The 20,940-nt window shown below is 38.5% G+C and overlaps 1 protein-coding gene across 1 annotated transcript in view; it reads right to left on the bottom strand.

Moving 5' to 3' along the window:
* Positions 1-19,020: 19,020 nt before the first annotated feature.
* Positions 19,021-20,940, bottom strand: part of WDR75 (WD repeat domain 75) — a 34,142-nt gene continuing 32,222 nt past the window's right edge. Inside the window, exons 20-21 of the mRNA XM_041737665.1 lie at positions 20,607-20,698; positions 19,021-19,964 (exon numbers count right to left, since the gene is read on the bottom strand). Coding sequence (XP_041593599.1) covers positions 19,763-19,964; positions 20,607-20,698 — 294 coding nt within the window. The 3' untranslated portion in view covers positions 19,021-19,762. The remainder of the gene's footprint in view (positions 19,965-20,606; positions 20,699-20,940) is intronic.

Below are 20,940 nucleotides of genomic sequence, written 5' to 3'. Positions count from 1 at the left end.
TGTATCATTTATTGATATATGCCTTTGAATAAGTCACTTAACTTCTTCTGGGCTATACTAACCATTCTTCTGACTACTGCATAGTTACAGAGACCAGTGAGGTATTCAATGGGCATTGTATTTGGTAAATTGCAGAGGGGTGTGAATAGACAGGTTTCTATTGATAGTACATATCCTCAGAACAGATGTGTGCAGTGACAGAGTGAGGTAGCAATTTGCACGTGGTTGTTCTGGGGAAGGACATCTGATTAGAGTCTTATCCTACTATTTCACATGAAATATATGCCCATATGTGATGATGATGAGCCTGCTCTCAAACTGTAAGATGTAGTGTCAGATCCCACTGGCCTATGACAAATTGACCATATGCACTGTTGCAACTTAGAGACATGGCCTGCATTTTACCCCTTGACAAAGAATAAACTTAAAAACTTGTTGAGTGAAATGAACTTGGGGGCATCAGAAATTTCCAGGCACTCCTTGATATGATTAGAATATTGTGGGTGTTTTCAGGGAGATAACGTTTCCCTGGATTTCCTTGGGATCCAGTAGAAAGCCCAACACTCTTCACACACCATAAGAATTAGATCTGTATCTATGTGTCTGGTTAAATACTCGGATATGAAATGATAATACAATTTCTTTTATTTCCCTGAGAGAGCCAAATGGTTACAAAACAGCCTAGGTCCCTAAGTTAAGGCACAGTGTGCAGGTCAACTGATGGCAATGCTTTCTCCAAGTGGAGATATGATATGAAGCCCAGGCTTTGGCACCACCTCTATATCATAACAGCTATGACACATGGGGCTATAGGGCCTTTGGAGATATTTCACTTATACAAAGAGCAGGGACTCAGATCATTATATTTCTAAGAAGGCTATTTCAGGAGGGCGAGGGACAGCTACCTTCTTCACTTTTCATCATCACTAGCCTATAGTGCCCAGACATTTGTGTAATGTAGTAGGCTTCCCTAGTTTATTAATATATTCAATAATGAATTATTGCTATAAAAATATTACCATCTTTAAAAAAAGTATCTCTGGTTTACTCAAGTGGAAATTGCCCTTAAAGAAAGGGCAAGATTGGGGTACCTGGAGGACTCATTTGGTTAAACAGCTGCCTTCTGCTCAGGTCATGATCTCATGGTCCTGGGATGGAGCCCTGCCTTGGGCTCTCTGCTCAAAAGGGAGTCTGCTTCTCCTTCTCCCTCTGTGTTCTCTCTCTCTCTCACACTTTCTCATCCTCTTTCTTGCAGTCAAATAAATAAATGAAATCTTTTAAAAAAAAAATGAAAGGGCAAGATTGGCTCAGGGTCACACAAAGAGTGAGGCATAGACTCCAGACAAGGGCCTCTGCCTCCCAAATGTTATATCACATAGCTATACAAATGGATTCACAGTAACATTTTCCCTTAATTACAGTAATTCAACTTAGAACAGATATAATCCTTCATGCACAGATTTTAGTCAAAATCAAAATCTATCACGAGTAAACACCTTTAAAAATTATTATCATCTTAATTGCAAAAGATATTATGTAGTACTCTTGCAGTCAAGGACCTTCAGAGCTGGAAGTCACCTCAGAAATGACCATCTCTTTCCACTTTACTGATGAGGAAGCAGATGCTATGGGAGTTTCAGTGATTTTTTCCCAAGCAGTTCAGCAGAGCCACTGTGACTGAGTCAGGGATTGAGCTATCCTTTTTTTTTTTTTCCCTCCAAGAGTGGCCTGAGAGTAGATCCCATAACACCCTGAATTGTAAATGTGAACCCATAGTGACTGGCATACAGATTGCTCCTGCTAGAGATCTTCCAAAAGATGTAGAGATATTCAAGATGATTTAATTTCCCATTAAGAGAAGACCTTGAATGTGTGAGGAGACAAAGGCAAAATATGGAATAGCAATTATCCTTAGCTCAAGATACTCCCAATTTTCGGACATACCAGTTAAAGGTGTACTTTCTGTGTAGTTTGGTCCCAATAGCCAGTCAGACATCTCTCTGCTCCTTTATTTGAGGGACCTGAACATATTGGTATATTTTGTAGTGTTCAGTGTAGTGTTCAATGTTTTCTTTAGGTTTTCTTATATAGTCAATAGGATATTTTCTACCAAATTAATGATTTGGGGGATGAGAGGAGTGTTACAAGTGTTACACATTGGATACACTAGACGGTGGAGTGGAATGAATTTGGGTATATTTAATTATCAAGAATTCCAAAACTCAGGGCAGCCCGGGCGGCTCAGTGATTTAGCGCCGCCTTCAGCCCAGGGCGTGATCCTGGGGACCCGAGATCAAGTCCCCCATCCGGCTCCCTGCATGGAGCCCGCTTCTCCCTCTGCCTGTGTCTCTGCCTCTGTGTGTGTGTCTCTCATGAATAAATAATCTTTAAAAGAAAAAAACAGAATTCCAAAAATCTGCCAAATTATGGAGACAGAGCAGAAAGGCAGAACAGATTGTGTCACATAGCGAGAATCATTTGAGCTGGAGTGCTTAGTGCCCTGAATGCAGGAGACATGGGAATGCTAAGTCTCTTAGGATTCAACTTGAAGGATGAAAACTGGTTCAGATGAAATAGAATAGGAGAACAAGATAAATACAAAGGAGGACAAAGGCACAGAGAGTAAGGGGATAAGGAGAGTGCTGTTATTAAAGCTAAAACTAGATAAATTGCTTAGGAGGAAGTGGTAGCTGGGAAAGCCGAGGGTTTAGGAGGTTTAGGAGGAAAAAAGGAAGTCATCAGGAGGCATTATGAGGTGAGGAATCTGAGCAGTTCTGATGACAAACTAAAGCTAGCGAGACAGGTTGCAAGCACTTGGTCCTGTAGCAATAGATATAGCAGAATTTTTATATACTTTTTTGAATTAATATTTTTATTTTGAAAACTTTCAACTTACAGAAAATTTGTAAGAGGAGAACATTAAATATCCATATGCCCCTCTCCTAGACTTACCAGTGATTAACATTTTGCTAGATTTGCTTCTATCTCATATGCATCTTTATTTAATGAAACATTTATATTACCTGTGAATTTTAAATGGTTTGTGTCACACTTCACACTTAAATATTTCATTATTTATTTTCCAAGAACAAGGGCATGACAACATGACTACGATTCACTTATCACCTTCAGGAAATTTAACGTTGATATAATCTTATCTCTAAAATTTATATATATATATATATATATATATATATATATAGATAGATATATGCCAATTTATATATATATATATAAATCTATCTATCTATCTATCTAATCTATCTATCTATCTATCTATCTATCTATCTATATATTGTCCCCCAAATTTGTAGCTTTTTCTCCTTCCTCCAATCCAATATCCAACCAAGGATCACACACTGCATTTAGTTGTATCTCTTGTAGTTTCCTTTAGTCTGCAATAGTTACCTACCTTTATTTCTTTCAAGACTGCCCACTTTGAGTCCAGATCTGCTTTGCCGAATGTCCCTCAATTTGGACTTGTCTGTTTTCTCCTGTTGAATTCAGATTAGACACTTTTTGTAGCAGTACCATATAAATGGTACTGGACACAAGCTTTACAGTAAGTCACAATGCACAAAAGTCCTACAATCCTTCTGATTCTACTTGTCATCTTGAATATGTGTTTTGTGAGGAACAAATGGGATGTGCTGAAAGCTGATCTAGACCTCCATGGCATAAATTGGATTCATCTCAAAATTCTGCTTCACTCTGTGCTACATGTAGTTCAGGAATCAGAAGGCTGGATTCTGTTACTGATAATCAAATCTTTTTCACTCTAAAGCTTATACTTTGCACTTTCTTTGTCTTAAGGAACTGATTTATAAAACATATACAATATGTTTGGCAATATAAGTATCAAGAATTAACCTCACGATAAGTTTGAGTCTTACTGTAATTCATCTTCAAGCGAAAGCGAAATCCTTTCACTGTTCAAGGCAATACATTTTAGCCAGGGTGGCTAAATCTGCCAACTTGTTTGCTTAACATTTATGAAAAAATTTGTATTTTTGTGACGATCTTTATCATACATGATTGTATTTGATGCTCAGAATGATCCTGTGAGGTTGTGAGATGACTGGGCCTCAAAGAAGAGATTCAGTTGGTCCTAATTTCCAGTGAGACTCACATCTTTGCTTGTTGGGGCTGGTTTGCAGTCACACATACACTACCTTCCCCTCTGCCTGAGAAAGGTGGCAGTTTCAGAACCGGTTACTGGAATGATCAGGTTACCAGAGAAATCAAGTTAATTGAGATTTTTGAATCGACAATTTTTGTGGAAAAATGGCCAGTTCTAAAACAAAAATCTCACTTTAATATGTTGTTTTAATTGCATGTTACCTAATAAATTAGGACATCCATTTACTCACTGAGTTTTCAAATTTTCATTTGGAACTCACTTAGCTAAATATACGTTGACAAGTTGGATATGATACCTGTTAGGATATATGAATATTTGCATGTCCTTATATTCAGGTCTTTGTACAAAAAGATTTAAGATCTCTTACAGAAATACATGTTGTCTAGCAAAAAATAATAAGAAGAAAAAAGTAAGTAAACAATTAAAGTCAAAGAAAAAGAATGCCAACAATGATATTAAAATGCAACACAAAGCGTAAGCCGTGAGATTTTGTTTTAAAGGTTGAAGATACTTGAGTGTAAGTGTGATCCTATGCCAAGGGGAAAGGAGAAAGTGAAAATTAAAGATAGAAGAGTTGGAGGTGATGATTGCTGGAGCAAGGTCCCAAGCAGACTGGAAAGAATGGGGTCAAAACCAAGAGGGTGGGAGTGAGAATTAGTTCCTCATGAACTCAAAGGATTTGCTTGTGGATAAAGCACAAGGATGAAGCAGCAGTGGTTTTTTCAGTGTGGAACAGAAAGTAAGTCGACCTCCTCTCCTGGTGCTGAGGAGTGTGGGGAGTAGACAGCAGCCTCAAATATCCAGTGAAGCACTGTATTCTAAGATTGGAAAACACAGACCATATTCAATTTTCTTTAGCTACCCCCACCGACTAAAACTCATGGACTGTGTTGTCTGTGCTGCAGAATATGTAGCTCCTCATTGGTTTCTGGGAGTACTCGGGGCCTGGGAAATAGATTTGATTAGATAGGACAAAATTTATAAACCTACCATCTCATCATATTTACCCTGTGGTCTCCTTCATTCAACAAATGAAAGTGCCACTTATGTGTCATGCAGTCTGCTCCTCATTCCATTTTTTGCTTTTGCTCATAATTTCTAGGAGAAATTACTGATGAGGAGTTCTTTTTTTTTTTTTTTCTGATGAGGAGTTCTAATTCTAGTCTGTTCTCTTGGGTAAAATCTGCAGAGATTCAGATCAAGTGCATCTCAAGCCTAAGTAGGTACAGGATCTTCTTTCCTATTCAGAAATAAAATCTTTTAAGCTGTTTGTTTGCTCTTGTCTCCAGCACCAAAGGGGGCTGTAAGTAAGCAGAAAAACCACACATATATTTTTGAGTAGGGCTAATAGACGTCTGGGCATATTAGAGAATCACAATTTGAGAGCTCACCCTCCCTCCACCCAAAATCTTCAGAGGACCATCTAACAAAACACAGCCCTTTTATTTTAGAGGTAAAAAAAATTAAGTCCTCAGATAACTTAATACAAGCACACGTGTAGAAAGAAGCTGAGCTGGAACTAGTAGTCTTCTGACTCCTAGATCAATGGAGTCTTTCTGGCCTAAGATACTGCTCACCAAATACAGCTTGACTACTGAACTCAAATTTCACAACGCAAACAGGCATTTCTGAGGGAACAAGAAGTTTAATTTTACCTTCCTATGTGAGCTAGAATATCAATATTTGCATTTAAAGTGATTGTTTTCAGAGCACTTATATTCGTCCTTCCGTTAAAGTAGGCAACCACTGAGTAACAAGGATTATCAAAACTCTACACAACAATGGGAGGAACTGGTGCACTTTCATGTCTGATTATTTCATTTTGGGAACTAAGTGCTCTGATCTCCCAAGGAGTTTCCAAGCCAGAGGTACATTATGCCTGAAGATGGAAAACTAAGATAGCTTTACCTCTACATATTTATAAACTGATACCACAAATTTAGTATTTGCAAGACCAGATTCTTGGCATTTGGGGGCATGGGGTGGGAGTGGCACTGTAATATACCATTCTGGCATCTTAGTTTTGTGGTCACAGAATATCAGAGCTGAAAGAGATCATTTAGTTCTGTAATTTAGAGGAAGAAACTGTGATCCAGAGAGTAAGTGGTTCGCTCATGGTTTTAGAAAAGCAAAAGCAATTTGAACAGTTCAATCATTAATTGCATCTCTCTGGCTGTTGTAGTTCAGATAAAATAGCCTCATAGAAAAATCAATGCCATTTATAAGACTTAGTTAATTTTAACCAAATGTTTTTTTTTTTTTTAAAGATTTTATTTATTTATTCAGAGAGAGAGAGAGAGAGAGAGAGAGGCAGAGGGAGAAGCAGGCTCCATGCAGGGAGCCTGACGTGGGACTTGATCCCAGGTCTCCAGGATCATGCCCTGGTCTCCAGGATCACGCCCTGGGCTGCAGGTGATGCTAAACCACTGAGCCACCAGGGCTGCCCTAATTTTAACCAAATGGTTATGTTTAACTTAATAAGTTTTTAAAAAAGATTTTATTTATTTATTCATGAGACCTACACACAGAGAGTCAGAGACACAGGCAGAGGGAGAGCAGGCTCCCTGTGGGAAGCCTGATGCAGCTCTTGATCCCAGAACCTCAAGATCACTCCCCAAGCCGAAGGCAGACGCTCAACCACTGAGCCATCCATGTGCCCCAACTTAATAACTTTCTGTTAAAGGCTCCATTATAGTCATAGCGCAAAGACCCCTAATTACTTAAGATACATGATTACATTATAACACATTTTCTAATTTGTGCTAGTTTATGATAAAGAAGAAAACAGAGAAAAACTGTTCACATTAACAGTGAGCTTATTCTAATTAATATGTAGGTGTTCATTTAGCTTATTTTTCATTAAAAATTTACTTAAAACCAAGTATTTAATCTCATACAATATCTAAATTTTACATACTTTTCTTGTATTTGGAACATAATAGTACTAGTCAGATAATTAGAACCATTTGCATACGGAGGAAGAGCTTCATTTTACATATGAGGGGCTAAAGCTCAGCAGATTGAAGGCCTTCAGCCAGGTAAGGAGCTAGCTAGCTCCTGTCTGTGGCTGGGACTATCTAAATCTGGGCTTTCTCCTCTCCTGTTTGTTTCATATCATGATCCTTTCCCAGTTACAGATGCCTTTGTAATGCTAAGTAGCTGTCTTAAGTGTCTGGGAGACCAGGTGCTATTCTAGAAACAGCACAGGATTTGGGATTTGATGGGGAAGGGTTTGTGTCTTAGCCCCACTTCTTGAGGCTTGTGATCTAGATATAACTTACTTGCTCTCTCTGGAGCTAGTTTCCTTATTTGTCAAATTGGGGTGACTACCTGACATAGGGAGTTGTGGGGAAAGTGTGATGTGTGTGAAATGTGTAGCTTGTGGTAAGTGGTTAACCTGTGGTCCATCCCCCATGAGGCTGAGGCTGTATACTTCCTGAAGTACAGGCTGCCCCAGTGAAAGCACCAAGTAGTAGGTTCATGCTGGACAGATAAATTAGATAAATGAGGGAGGAGACAAGGGGAATAAATTTTATAAGTTCACCTATGATGGGACTAGTTTTCTGTGGGGGGACAAAAACTGGAGGGCCAGAACTACAAATCTGCTGGACAGGTCCAGATTTTAATGACTACAGTGGCCATTTTCCTTTTATTTGTATAATTGTCTTTGGAAAAAGAAACAGTAATTTTTTTTTTTATATTGGAATAGGAAAAATTTGAGTAATTCTTCTCAACAGTGTTGTCATGTTTTAGTATTAGAGCGATCAGCCTTTTAGAAAAGACAATTAAGTCCACATTTACAAAGCAACTATTCAGACTGTGTAATAATCATTATTTTAAAAAGATATGTTCCATATTTATTTGATTTGAAACAATGGAATCTTTCATCATATATATAGCTGCAAAAATATAAGTTATTTCTTAAACTTGGAAGTACCATGTCAGTGTCTCAATATGGCAAAATAATAATGAAATTTGTTTGTAACTATGCCAAATGCCCCGCTTCCTAGGCTGAGAGGAAGCTGAGAATACTGGAGTCCTGGTCAGCCCTATCCCAGCTTACTTAGGGCAGAGGTTCCATGAGGAGAGATAAGCAAGGTTGAGGCTGTTGTCTCTCCCAGCTTGTAAAATAGTGTGTCTCTATGAGAGAAGGGCCATTGTGTCTATCCCTAGTTCTGGAGAAGTGGCTGACAGATTTTGCCCAGGGGCAGTCCATAAGAATAGACAGCTCTGACATTATTTGAAATAAAGTGCAAGCCTAAGGATGTCCCTGAAAACAATGGAGGTTTTGGTGGTAGGTAATTAAAAAGAGGCTTGTCAGTAGCTCCATCAGTGCAATAAACTAAACCATGAACCAGCTAGTTTACCAGAAAGAAACAGTATGAGACAGCTATAAAGAATCCTCCTGGGATCAGAAAACAAAGCAAAACAAAACAAAAAACCAACCAGCCTCAAAACCTAACCATGCAAAGGCATCTAAATCTAATAGACCGGATTATGGAACAATGAATTCTCCATATAATGTAGATAATGAAAAATTATGTGACTGATTTGTAAGTCTTGTGATTTTTCCAAAAATTAAACACAGACTTACCAAGTTACTCAGGAATCCTACTCTTAGGTATATACCCAGGAAAAGTGAAAATAATAAAAAAGAATGATGTACTGATTCATGGTACAGCACGAATGCTAAGGGAAAGACACCAGCCAAGGAAGATCACATATATGATAGGATTCCATTTATATGAAATGTCCATATAAGCAAATCTATAAAGATGGAAGTATTATGGTTGCCTAGGGTGTGGGGTGGGGTTGGTTGGGAGAAATGGGAAGTGATAGCTAATGCACTGAGTTTGGGGATGATGAAAATAATCTGAAATTGATTATGGTGATGATATACAACTCTGTGAATATCTGAAAACTACTGAATTGTACACTTTAAATGAGTGAATTTTATAGTGTGTGAGTTATATGTCAATCTAGCTATTATTTAAAAAAATGCATAGGCCTTACTTGGATACTGACTCAAACACACTAAAAAGCCATTTATAGCAATTTCATTAACATTTGTTGAAATGTGCTCTTATACTGTACTATTTCATTTTTAATCGAGGTATAGTTGACATACAATGTTACATTAGTTTTAGGTGTACGACATGTACAACTCTATATATTACTCTATGCTCACCAGAGGCAATCATCTGTCACAGTACAACACTATTACACTATCATTGATTATATTCCTTACATGGTAACTTTTATCCCCATGACTTACTCATTCCATAACTGAAAGCCTGTATCTCCCATTCCTCTTAACCCATTTTTGCCATACCCCACCCCCGACCTCCTTCCCTCTGACAGCCATCAGTTTATTCTCTGTACAGGTCTGTTTCTGTTTGTTCATTTATGTTGTTCTTTAGATTCCACATAGATGTGAAATCATATGGTATTTATCTTTTTGCCTCATTCATTTCACTTAGTATAATACCCTCTAGGTTCATCCATGTCACAATTGCAATATATTGTTTTATTTTGGCTAAAAAATATTCTATTTTACAGACAGACACCGACAAACACACACCCTACATCTTCTTTATCCATTCATCTGCCAATGGATACTGAGGTTACGCCCATATCTTGGCTGTTGTAAATAATGCTGCAATAAACATAGGGTTGCATATCTTTTCAAATTAGTGTTTTTGTTTCATTTGGATAAATACCCAGTAGTGGAATTACTGGATCATTTGGCATTTCTACTTTAAAATTTTTGAGGAACCTCCACACTGTTTCCCACAATGGCTGTACCGATTTACATGCCCACTGACAGTGCATGAGGGTTCCTTTCTTTTAACATCCTTGCCAATACTTGTTATTTCTTGTCTTTTTGATTTTAGCTGTTCTGATAGGTAACATCTCATTGTGGGTTTGTTTTGCATTTCTCTGTTGATTAGTGATGTTGAGCATCTTTTTCATGGGTCTGTTTGTCACCTGTAGTCTTCCTTGGAAAAATGTCTATTCAGGTCCTCTGCCCATTTTTTAATTGGATTGTTTTGGTGTTGAGTTGTATAAGTTCTTTGTATATTTTGGATATTAAGCCCTTATCAGAGATGTCATTTGCAAATATCTCTCCCATTCAGCAGGTTGCCTTTTTGTTGATGGTTTCCTTTGCTGTGCTTTGCTTTTGTTTTCCTAGCCTTCAGTAGACCTATCTAGAATGATGTTGCTATTGCTGATGTCAGAGGAATTACTACCTGTTTTCTTCTAGGAGTTTTATGGTTTTAATTCTTTATGCCTTTAATATATTCTGATTTTTGTGTATGGTATAACTGGTCCAATTTCATTCTTTTGCATGTAGCTGTCCAGTGTTCCCAGCAGCATTTACTAAAGAGACTGTCTTTTCCCCATTGTGTATTCTTACCTCGTTTGTTGTAGATTAATTGGGTATATAAGCATGACTTTATTTCTAGGATATCTATTCTGTTCCATTGAACTATGTGTCTTATCTTTGTACCAGTTCTATATCCTTTTGATTATTACAGATTTGTGGTATATCTTAAAATCTGGGAATGCAAAACCTCCACCTGTTCTTCTTTCTCAAGATTGCTTTGGCTATTCAGGGTCTTTTGAACTTCCATATATATTTTATTATTTGGTCTTATTCTGTGAAAAATGCTGTTGGTATTTTGTAGGAATTGCATTGAATCTATAGATTGCTTTGGGTAACATGGACTTTTTAATATTAATTCTGCCAATCCATGAGCATGGACTACCTTTCCATTGTTTGTGTTGTCTTCAATCTCTTTCATTAAGTGTTTTATAGTTTTCAGAGATAGTTTTATGGTTTTCAGTTTCACCTTTATGGTTATGTTTATTTCTAGGTATATTTTCATTTTTGGTACAGTTGTAAATGGGATTGTTTTTCAATTTCTCTTTCTGCTACTTTATTATCAGTGTATAAAAACACAACTGACTTACGTATATTAGTTTTGTACCCTGCAGTGTTACTGTTCATTTATTATTTCTAATAGTTTTGTGGTGGAGTCTTTAGGTTCTATGCATAATATTTTATATCATCTGCAAATAGTGGCGGTTTAACATGTTCCTTACCAATTTGAATACCTTCTTTTTCTTGTCTGGTTGCTGTCGCTAGGACTTCTAATACCAGGTTGAATAAAAGTGACATCCTCGTCTTATTCCTGTTCTTAGAAAAAAAGCTGTTTTTCATTAGAGTATGAATGTTAGCAGTTTTTCATATGTGGCCTTAATTATGTTTAGGTAGTTCCCTCTATACCCACTCATTGAGCTTTATCATCAATGGATGTTGAGTTTTGTCAAATGCTCTTTAACTATTGAGATATGTTTTTATCTTTCATTTTGGTAATGTGGTGTATCACGTTGACACATGAATATTGAAGCTTCCTTGCATCTGCCAAATAAATTCCACTTGATTGTGGTGAATGGTACTTTTGGTATATTGTTGAATACAGTTTGCTAATATTTTTTTGAGGATTTTTGCATGTATGTTCATCAGGGATATTGGCCTATAGTTTTTTTTTTTTTTATGATGTCTTTGGTTTTGGTATTAAGGTAATGCTGACCTTGTAGAATTTGTTTGGAATCTCCCTCCTCTTCTATTTTTTTTTTGGAATAGTTTTAGAATAGGTATTAACTTTTCTTTAAATGTTTGATAAAATTCACTTGTGAATCCATCTGGTCCTGGACTTTTGTTTTTTAGGAGTTTTTAAATTACAAGTTCAATTTTGTTACTAGTAATCGGTTTCAGATTTTCCATTCCTGATACAGTTTTGGAAGATTATGTTCCTAGGAATTTATTTCTTCTTGGGTGTCTGATTTGTTGGCATATAAATTTTGTAGTAGTCTCTTAAATCCTTTGTATTTTTGTGATACTGGTCGTTGTTTTCTCTTTCTGATTTTCTGTTCTCATTTTTTCTTGATAAGTGTGGCTGAAGTTTTATCAATTTTATCTTTTGAAAGACATAGTTCGTTTTCTCTGATATTTTCTACTGTTTGTATTTCATTTATTTCTGCTCTGGTCTTTGTTATCTCCTGGCTACTATCTTAAGTTTTGTTTTTCTTCTAGCTCCTTTAGGTATACAGTTAGATTGTTTTGAGATTTTTGTTTCCTGAGGTAGGCCTGAATCACTATAAATTTTCCTTAGAACTGTTTTTGCTGTGTCCTAAGGATTTTGGACAGTTATTTTCATTTGCTTCATTTTTTATTTCCTCATTAATTCATTGGTTGTTTAGTAGCATGGTGTTTAGCTGCCACGTGTTTTAGGGTTTTTTTCCTTGTGATTTTTAGTTTCTTACCATAGTGGCTAGAAAAGATGTGTTATGACTTCAGTCTTAAATTTATTAAGACTTGTTTTGTGGCCTAATATGTGATCCATCCTGGAGAATGTTTCACGTGCACTTGAAAAGAATATATGTTCTAATGTTTCTGGGTGGCATGTTCTGTATATATGTTAAGATAATTTGGTCTAATGTGTTGTTCGGTTTCCTTATCAATTTTCTGCCTGGGTAATCTATCTATTAATATAAGTGGAGTGTTAAAATTCTCTACTATTCTTCTATTTCTGTCAATTTCTCCATTTATATCTATTAATAGTTGCTTTGTGTACTTAGTTGCTCCAATGTTGGGTGCACATTTACAGTTGTTGGATTAGGTAATGTCCTTGTCTCTTGTTATAGCCTTTTTTAGAAGCCTATTTCGTCTAAAGAAATACTTTTTCTTTCTTTTTCTTTCAGTTCCATTTGCATTAAGTATTTTTCCATCCACACATTTTCAGTGTGTGTCTATCTTTAGGCCTGAAGTCTCTTATAGGCAGCACATAAATATATCTTTCTTTCCCCCACTACCCTATGTCTTTGAAACATTTAGACCATTTAAAGTAATTATTAATAGGTATGTATTTATTGCCATTGTTTGCTTTCTGGTTTTCTTAGTACTCCTCTGTTCCTTTCTTCTCTAACTTGGTTTCCTTGTGATTTATGATTTTCTTTAGTGTTATGCTTGGCTTTTTATTTCTTGTGTACCTATTGCAGATTTTGTGGTTACCATGAGACTCATCTATAACATTCTCAGTATATCATAATCTATATTAAGTTGATAATCATTTAAGTTTGAACACATTCTAAAATAACTTTTTTTACTCTCTCCATGTTTTATGTATGAACATTTTCTATCTTTATTCATAATTCCCCATTTCTAATTATGCTCTTCTCTTTTTCACTTAAAGAAGTCTCTTTATCATTTCTTATAAGGTGTGTTTAGTGGTGACAAATTCCTTTAACTTTTATTTATCTGGGAAACTTTATTTTGTAATTTTTTTTGCTGCTCAGCTTGGGTGCTTTTCATTAGCCTGTATTCCAGATAGTTGATCTGTTCTGCATTTGCTGTTGATTCCCTCTAGTTTTTTATTTCAGTTATTGCATTCAAGTAAAATTGGTTTGCTGTTTTATTTTTGTATATTTTTTGTATATTTTGTATTATTTCTGTATATGTTTTATTGGAGTTCAATTTGCCAACATATAACACCCAGTGCTCATCCCATCCAGTCCATTTCAGGGCCCATCACCCAGTCACCCCAACCCCCCTCCCCCCTCCCCTTCCACTACCCCTTGTTCATTTCCCAGAGTTAGGAGTCTCTCCTGGTTTGACTCCATCTCTGATATTTCCCACTCATTTTCCTCCTTTCCCTTTAATCCCTCTCACTATTCCTTATATTTCCTGTAGGAGTGACACCATATAATGATTGTCCTTCTCTGATGGACTTACTTCACTCAGCATCATACCCTCCAGTTCCATCCACGTCGAAGCAAATGGTGGGTATTTGTCGTTTCTAATGGCTGAGGAATAGTCCATTGTATACATAGACCACATCTTCTTTATCCATCATCTTTTGATGGACACCGAGGCTCCTTCCACAGTGTGACTATTGTGGACATTGCTGCTATAAACATCGGGGTGCAGGTGTTCCAGCATTTCCCTGCATCTGTATCTTTGGGGTAAATCCCCAGCAGTGTAATTGCTGGGTGGTAGGGTAGCTCTATTTTTAACTCTTTGAGGAACCTCCATAGTTTTCCAGAGTGGCTACACCAGTTCACATTCCCACCAACAGTGCAGGAGGGTTCCCCTTGCTCCACATCCTCTCCAACATTTGTTGTTTCCTGTCTTGTTAATTTTCCCCATTCTCACTAGGGTGAGGTGGGATCTCTTTGTGGCTTTGATTTGTATTTCCCTGATGGCCAGTGATGCGGAGCATTTTCTCATGTGCTTGTTGGCCATGTCTAGGTCTTCCTCTGTGACATTTCTGTTCATGTCTTTTGCCCATTTCATGATTGGATTGTTTCTTTGGTGTTGAGTTTAATAAGTTCTTTATAGATCTTGGATGCTAGCCCTTTATCTGATATGTCATTTGCAAATATCTTCTCCCATTCTGTAGGTTGACTTTTAGTTTTGTTGACTGTCTCTTTTGCTGTGCAGACGCTTTTTATCTTGATGAAGTCCCAATAATTCATTTTTGCCTTTGTTTCCCTTGCCTTCATAGATGTATCTTGCAAGAAGTTGCTGTGGCCAAGTTCAAAAAAGGATGTTGCCTGTGTTCTCCAGGATTCTGATGGATTCTTGTCTCACATTTAGATCATTCATCCATTTTGAGTTTATCTTTGTGTATGGTGTAAGAGAATGGTCCAATTTTTCCAGCATCATTTATTGAAAAGACTGTCCTTTTTCCAGTGGATAGTCTTTCCTGCTTTGTTGAATATTAGTTGACCATAGAGTTGCGGGTCCACTTCTGAATTCTCTATTCTGCTCCATTGATTTATGTGTGTTTTGTGCCACTACCACACTGACTGGATGACCACAGCTTTGTGTACAACCTGAAATCTAGCATTGTTATGCCCCCGGCTTTGGTTTTCTTCTTCAATATTCCCCTAGCTATTTAGGGGCTTTTCTGATTCCACACAAATCTTAAGATGATTTGTTCCAACTCTCTGAGAAAGTTCATGGTATTTTGAAAGGGATTGCACTGAGTGTGTAAATTGCCCTGGGTCACATTGACATTTTCACAATTCTTCCAATCTGTGAGCATTGAATGTTTTTCCATCTCTTTGTGTCTTCCTCAATTTCTTTCAGGAGTGTTCTGTAGTTTTTTGATATATATATCCTTTACCTCTTTGGTTAGGTTTATTCCTAGGTATCTTATGCTTTTGGGTGCAATTGTAAATGGGATTGACTCAATTTCCCTTTCTTCAGTCTCATTAGTGTATAGAAATGCCACTGATTTCTGGGCATTGATTTTGTATCCTGCCACACTGCCGAACTGCTGTGTGAGTTCTAGCAATCTTGGGGTGGAGTCTTTCGGGTTTTCTAGGTAGAGTACCACATCATCTGCGAAGAGAGAGAGTTTGACTTCTTCTTTGCCAGTTTGAATGCCTTTTCTTTCTTTTTGTTGCCTGATTTGCTGAGGCTAGGACTTCTAGTACTATGTTGAATAGCAGTGGTGAAGTGGACATCCCTGTAGTGTTCCTGATCTTAGAGTAAAGGCCTCAGTGTTTCCCCATTGAGAATATTTGCTGTGGGCTTTTTGTAGATGGTTTTTAAGATGCTGAGAATGTTCCCTCTATCCCTACACTCTCAAGAGTTTTGATCAGGAATGGATGCTGTATTTTATCAAATGCTTTCTCTGTATCTATTGAGAGGATCATATGGTTCTTGTTTTTTCTCTTGTTGATGTGATCTATCATGTTGATTGTTTTACAAGTATTGAACCAGCCTTGCATCCTGGGGATAAATCCCACTTGGTCATGGTGAAGAACCTTGTTAATGTACTGTTGGATCCCATTGGCTAGTATCTTGTTGGGAATTTTTGCATCTGTGTTCATCAGGGATATCGGTCTAGAATTCTTTTTGGTGGGGACTTTGGTTTAGGAATCAAGGTGATGCTGGCCTCACAGAATGCATTTGGAAGTACTCCATCCCTTTCTATCCTTCGGAACAGCTTTAGTAGAATAGGTATTATTTCTTCTTTAAACGTTTGATAGAATTCCCCTGGGAAGCCATCTGGCCCTGGACTTTTGTGTCCTGGGAGGTTTTTGATAACTGCTTAATTTCCTCCCTGGTTATTGGCCTGTTCAGGTTTTCTATTTCTTCCTGCTCCAGTTTTTGTACTTTGTGGTTCTCCAGAAATGCACCCATTTTTTCTAGATTGCCTAATTTATTGGCATATATCTGCTCATAATGTTTTTTAAATCGTTTGTATTTCCTTGGTATTGGTTGTGATCTCTCCTCTTTCATGACTTTATTAAATTGGGGGGTACCCTATATACTATTTCTTGGTCTTGCAGCTTTCCAGCTCTTCTTGGTCCAGAACTTGCTCTTCCCCTGTCCTTCCAGCTGGTCTTCTGGGGCAGGGTCCTGCTGAGCTCTCAGGTGTGTACCTGAGGAGATACCCCCCTTACCCATCGGGTGCCGGGGTCGTTGGGTGCTGTTGACCCCGTGAGGTCTCTGTCCCCTGCCCCCCCACCCCCAACAGGCACACAGTGACACCAGGAGGAACAACCACTGGTAGCAGCCAGGTCTGCAGCTCTGGAGTCAGCTCTCCTAGTAACCACCCGAAGTCTCCCAATCCGCACTGGCCTAGGTGCTCCTGGGGCGGCGGGATACTGACCTGCACAGCCTGGGGGTGCCCGGGGGCAGTGGGGGTCCTCGCTGTCCTGTGCCCTCCCTGCCTCCCCTGGGGGCATGGGGGTCCCCGCTGTCCTGTGTCCTCCCCGCCTCCACCTGTCCCGGGGGGAGCACAGGATCAGGGGCTGTGTCCACTTGGCGCCCTGGGATCTGGGGCCCTGTGTCGCTGGACCTGTGCTGCCAGGGCCGCCTCCCCTGCAGGGATCGGGGCTCAGCCCCCTCCACCCGGAGCCCCCGCGTGACCCACCCACTTCTCCAAGGCCCCCGGGGTGCACGCTCCAGCCCTTTACTGAGATCACCGGGTGTGCAGTGTGCTATCCCCGGGGCCCCCTCCTCTGCTAGTGACTCCAGGAGACTGGAGGCCGGCTCCTTGTGGGGGCCCCTCCTCCACTTGGTTCCCATCCCTCACCTTCCTAGAAGCGAACACCTTTCTCTGCAGCGTCCAGCTGTTCCCTCTTTAAATCTCAGGTCGAGGGGGATCCCTGGGTGGCTCATTGATTTAGTGCCTGCCTTTGGCCCAGGGCATGATCCTGGAGACCCCGGATCAAGTCCCACGACAGGCTGTGGGCATGGAGCCTGCTTCTCCCTCTGCCTGTCTCTGACCTCCACTCCCTCTCTATCATGAATAAAATCTTTGAATCTCAGGTCGAATTCGTAGGTGTTCAGGGTGATTTTAAAATTATCTAGGTAAGTTGGGAGGACCAAATGAGTTAAAGACCGTACTCTCCCATCTTACCCTGCCATTTTCTCTTTAATGAAGTTATTTTACTCCTCTCCAATTTGGTGAGCATCTTTATAATCATTACTTCAAATTCTATCTGGCAAATTGCCTATCACCATTTCATTTAGTTCTCTGGGGTTTGATCTTGTTCATTTGGAGTATATTCCTGTCTTTTTAAAAAATGTTTTAAAAGATTTTATTCATTTCTTCATGAGAGACCAGAGCAAGCGAGAGAGAGAGAGAGAGAGAGAGAGAGAGAGAGAGGCAGAGACACAGGCAGAGGGAGAAGCAGGCTCCATGCAGGGAGCCCCAGGTGGGACTCCATCCCGGGTCTCCAGGATCAGGCCCTGGGCTGAAGGCAGCGCTAAACCAGTGAGCCACCCAGGCTGCCCTTTTTTTTTTAAATCTATTTTTTTTAATTGAAGTTCGATTTGCCAACATATAACACCCAGTGCTCCTCCATCAAGTGCCCCCCTCAGTGCCCATCACCGAGTCACCCCATCCCCCTGCCTACCTCCCCCTTCCACTACCTCTTGTTCACATCCTGTCTCATATTGCTTGGCTTTCTGTGTAAGTTTCTATGAATTAAGTGGATTAGCTACTTCTAAACTTGAAGGAATGGTCTTGTGTATGGTCATCTTCTGTACCAACTGTGTATGCCTGGTGACTTTGGCTGGCTGGGATGTGCTGGGGATCCCAATGCTCTCTGTGCTGGGGCTGCCCTGGTAGGATGGCTGGGCTTAGTGTTCCAGGGCACCGTTTATACCCACGTCACCTTGGCAAGATACCTGGAGTAATAAGCACTGAACAGGGGTGTCCAGTGTACACCACACTAGGGTCACTTTGGTGAGATGGTTGGGGCTAGAGGCTTGGTGCTCATTGAAGTGGTAGGCTGGTTCGGGTGCCCTGACCTTGCTCCCATTCATGCTATCAAATATGGAGAGAGAACATAAAACTGTGGCACTCACCAGGCCCTCTAATTTGGACAGAGTTCCCGCAGTTCTCTTATTTGTTGGCAGAGTTTGAGGGCTGAATACTATTCTAGTTGCTCTTTTAAACCATGGTGTTTTCCCCTGTGCCCCAGGGCAGACGAATCTGCTTGCATGAGGTTCCTCAGTATTATCCCACCTCACTGCCATTTGTAGTGCTGGGGGTAGGTGTTCTCTTCGTTACCATGTCGCTCACTGTTCTGTATGTGGTCTATCTTTTGCTGTGCAGAAGCTCTTCAGTCAGCTTTCTGTTGTTCTTCTGGAGGAAGTGCTCCAGAAACAGTTACAGATTTGGTGTGCCTGTGGAAGACATGGTGAGTTCAGGGTCCTCCTATGTCACACTATCTTGGGACTGTAAAACTGTGTACTTTACTGTTTTTAACTCTTTAACATTAATTTAATAGAATAAGAAAGCTCCAAATACTAAATGGTTAAAAGTAGCCACCTCAGTACTTAAATATAATATTGAGACTTGTATTTTATTCTACTAGCAATGGACTTTAGTTAAAAAGTAGTTTTTCTCAAAAAAAAAAAAAAAGTAATTGTTCTTTGACTCAATATACATAGCCGTAACACTGACAAAATAATATCTTCTTATATCTTCCAGGCTTTCGTAAAAATATAAATTGAGTAGATAAGTCCTTATCTGAAAGGCTTGGGGACAAATGATTTAAACTTAAAATTTTTCAGATTTTAGGAAGCCTATATTATTTAATATCCTGTGGAATACCACGTAATCAAGTCATTTCTCTAAATTTCTCTTTGAGAAAATAAATACACTAAGAGATATGAAGTAGGCCTACAGAAAACATCATATCTGTTCAGGTCCTATTTGGCCACCAAAGAAATCTTGGTTTAACACCAACTTAACAATATCATCAACAAAAACTTGTGATTTTCCAAACATTTTATATCTCCAAATTGCAGAGAAGAGGACATATGCTGCAACTGCTTGTGAAGAAAATGCCTCGCTATTTCTGAGGCTGATGTAACTCAAAATAAAAATGAGATGGTGTCTATATGAATGCACCCAGCAACACTATAAAGCATGATACAAACACAGCTTTGTATTTAAAAAGTAAAGCCTGTTCATATTTGATATTTTAAGAGAAATAACATTAAATAAAGTAGATGTTTTTGAAATATCAACATATAATAAAAAAAAATCACAAAGTGCAAAAATCTTCCTCTATCTTCAATGCTCAGAGAACAGTTATCCAGCTGTAGTCTACTTTCCTGAATTTTCTTAGTTCTTTTTCTTCAGATTTTGACAACTGATGTATAAGGTCTTCTCCCAAATCTGTGCTGTTTGTATCTTCTATCTTTTCAGTAAAATCATTTTCTTCATCTGAATCATTACTTTCTTTTCCTTCCATATCTACATCTTCTGGGATTTCTTCATCACTTTCATAATAAAATGAATAAAATATGATTATCCAAAAATGTTTATAAATAGCAACTTCCTGATTTAAGATACCTGTGTAGAAATACAACTATACAGAGTAAATGAAAAGTCTTGTTATTGAGTGCTCTTCAGAATGGGTTATTACAAAGTAAAGTAATTTTTATTCAGTTGGCTTAACAGTCCTATATCCTTTAACTTCATTTTAAAGCTAAAATAAAGAGAAATACAGTCGACCTTTTAACAACACAGGTTTGGACTGTACTGATCCACTGATACATGGATTTTTTTGATACAATACTGTAAATGTATTTTCTGTATGATTTTCGTAATTTCTCTAGTTTACTTTACTGTAATAACATATATAACATGTATAACATGCAAAATGTGTGTTGACTGTTTATGTTAAGACTTCCATGCACATCAGACATTAGTTATTAAGACTTCCATGCACCATCAGACATTAGTAATTAAGTTTTATGGGAGTCAAAATATACATGTGAATTTTTTGACTATGCAGGGGGGGTCGGTGCCCCTATCCAACACGATGTTGAAGGGTCAAAGTGAAAGAATATTCTAATAAAGGATAACAAACTATCTTGTTTCCCAAAACAATATCTAAACATATTTTCAAGACATCTTACCTCTTTGTCTCCTTAGACAGCAGCAATGAATTAACAAACTTGGAGCAAAGGAAAGAAGCAGATGGCAAAACATGAGCTGGAGTATGAAGAAGCTAGAGTTAAAAAAACGAGAAAAAGTTCCACTTAAAAAGACTTAATACCACCAGTTGAATGCAACAGATTTTCTCCACAGAAAAACCAAACCAGAAAAAATTTGTGCCTGCCTTCCAACATTTATGCAAAATGTCAGTTCAGATCACAATAATCTGGAATAATAAACTTATTTGGTTTGGATATTAAAACTGCATAGTATACAAATAATTATTCAAATGTTAGGTTATAGGGATGCCTGGGT

This window comes from Vulpes lagopus, chromosome 22 (genome assembly GCF_018345385.1).
Source record: "Vulpes lagopus strain Blue_001 chromosome 22, ASM1834538v1, whole genome shotgun sequence".
In the NCBI taxonomy this organism is placed as follows: Eukaryota; Metazoa; Chordata; class Mammalia; order Carnivora; family Canidae; genus Vulpes; species Vulpes lagopus.
This window is presented reverse-complemented; position numbering and strand designations above follow the sequence as displayed.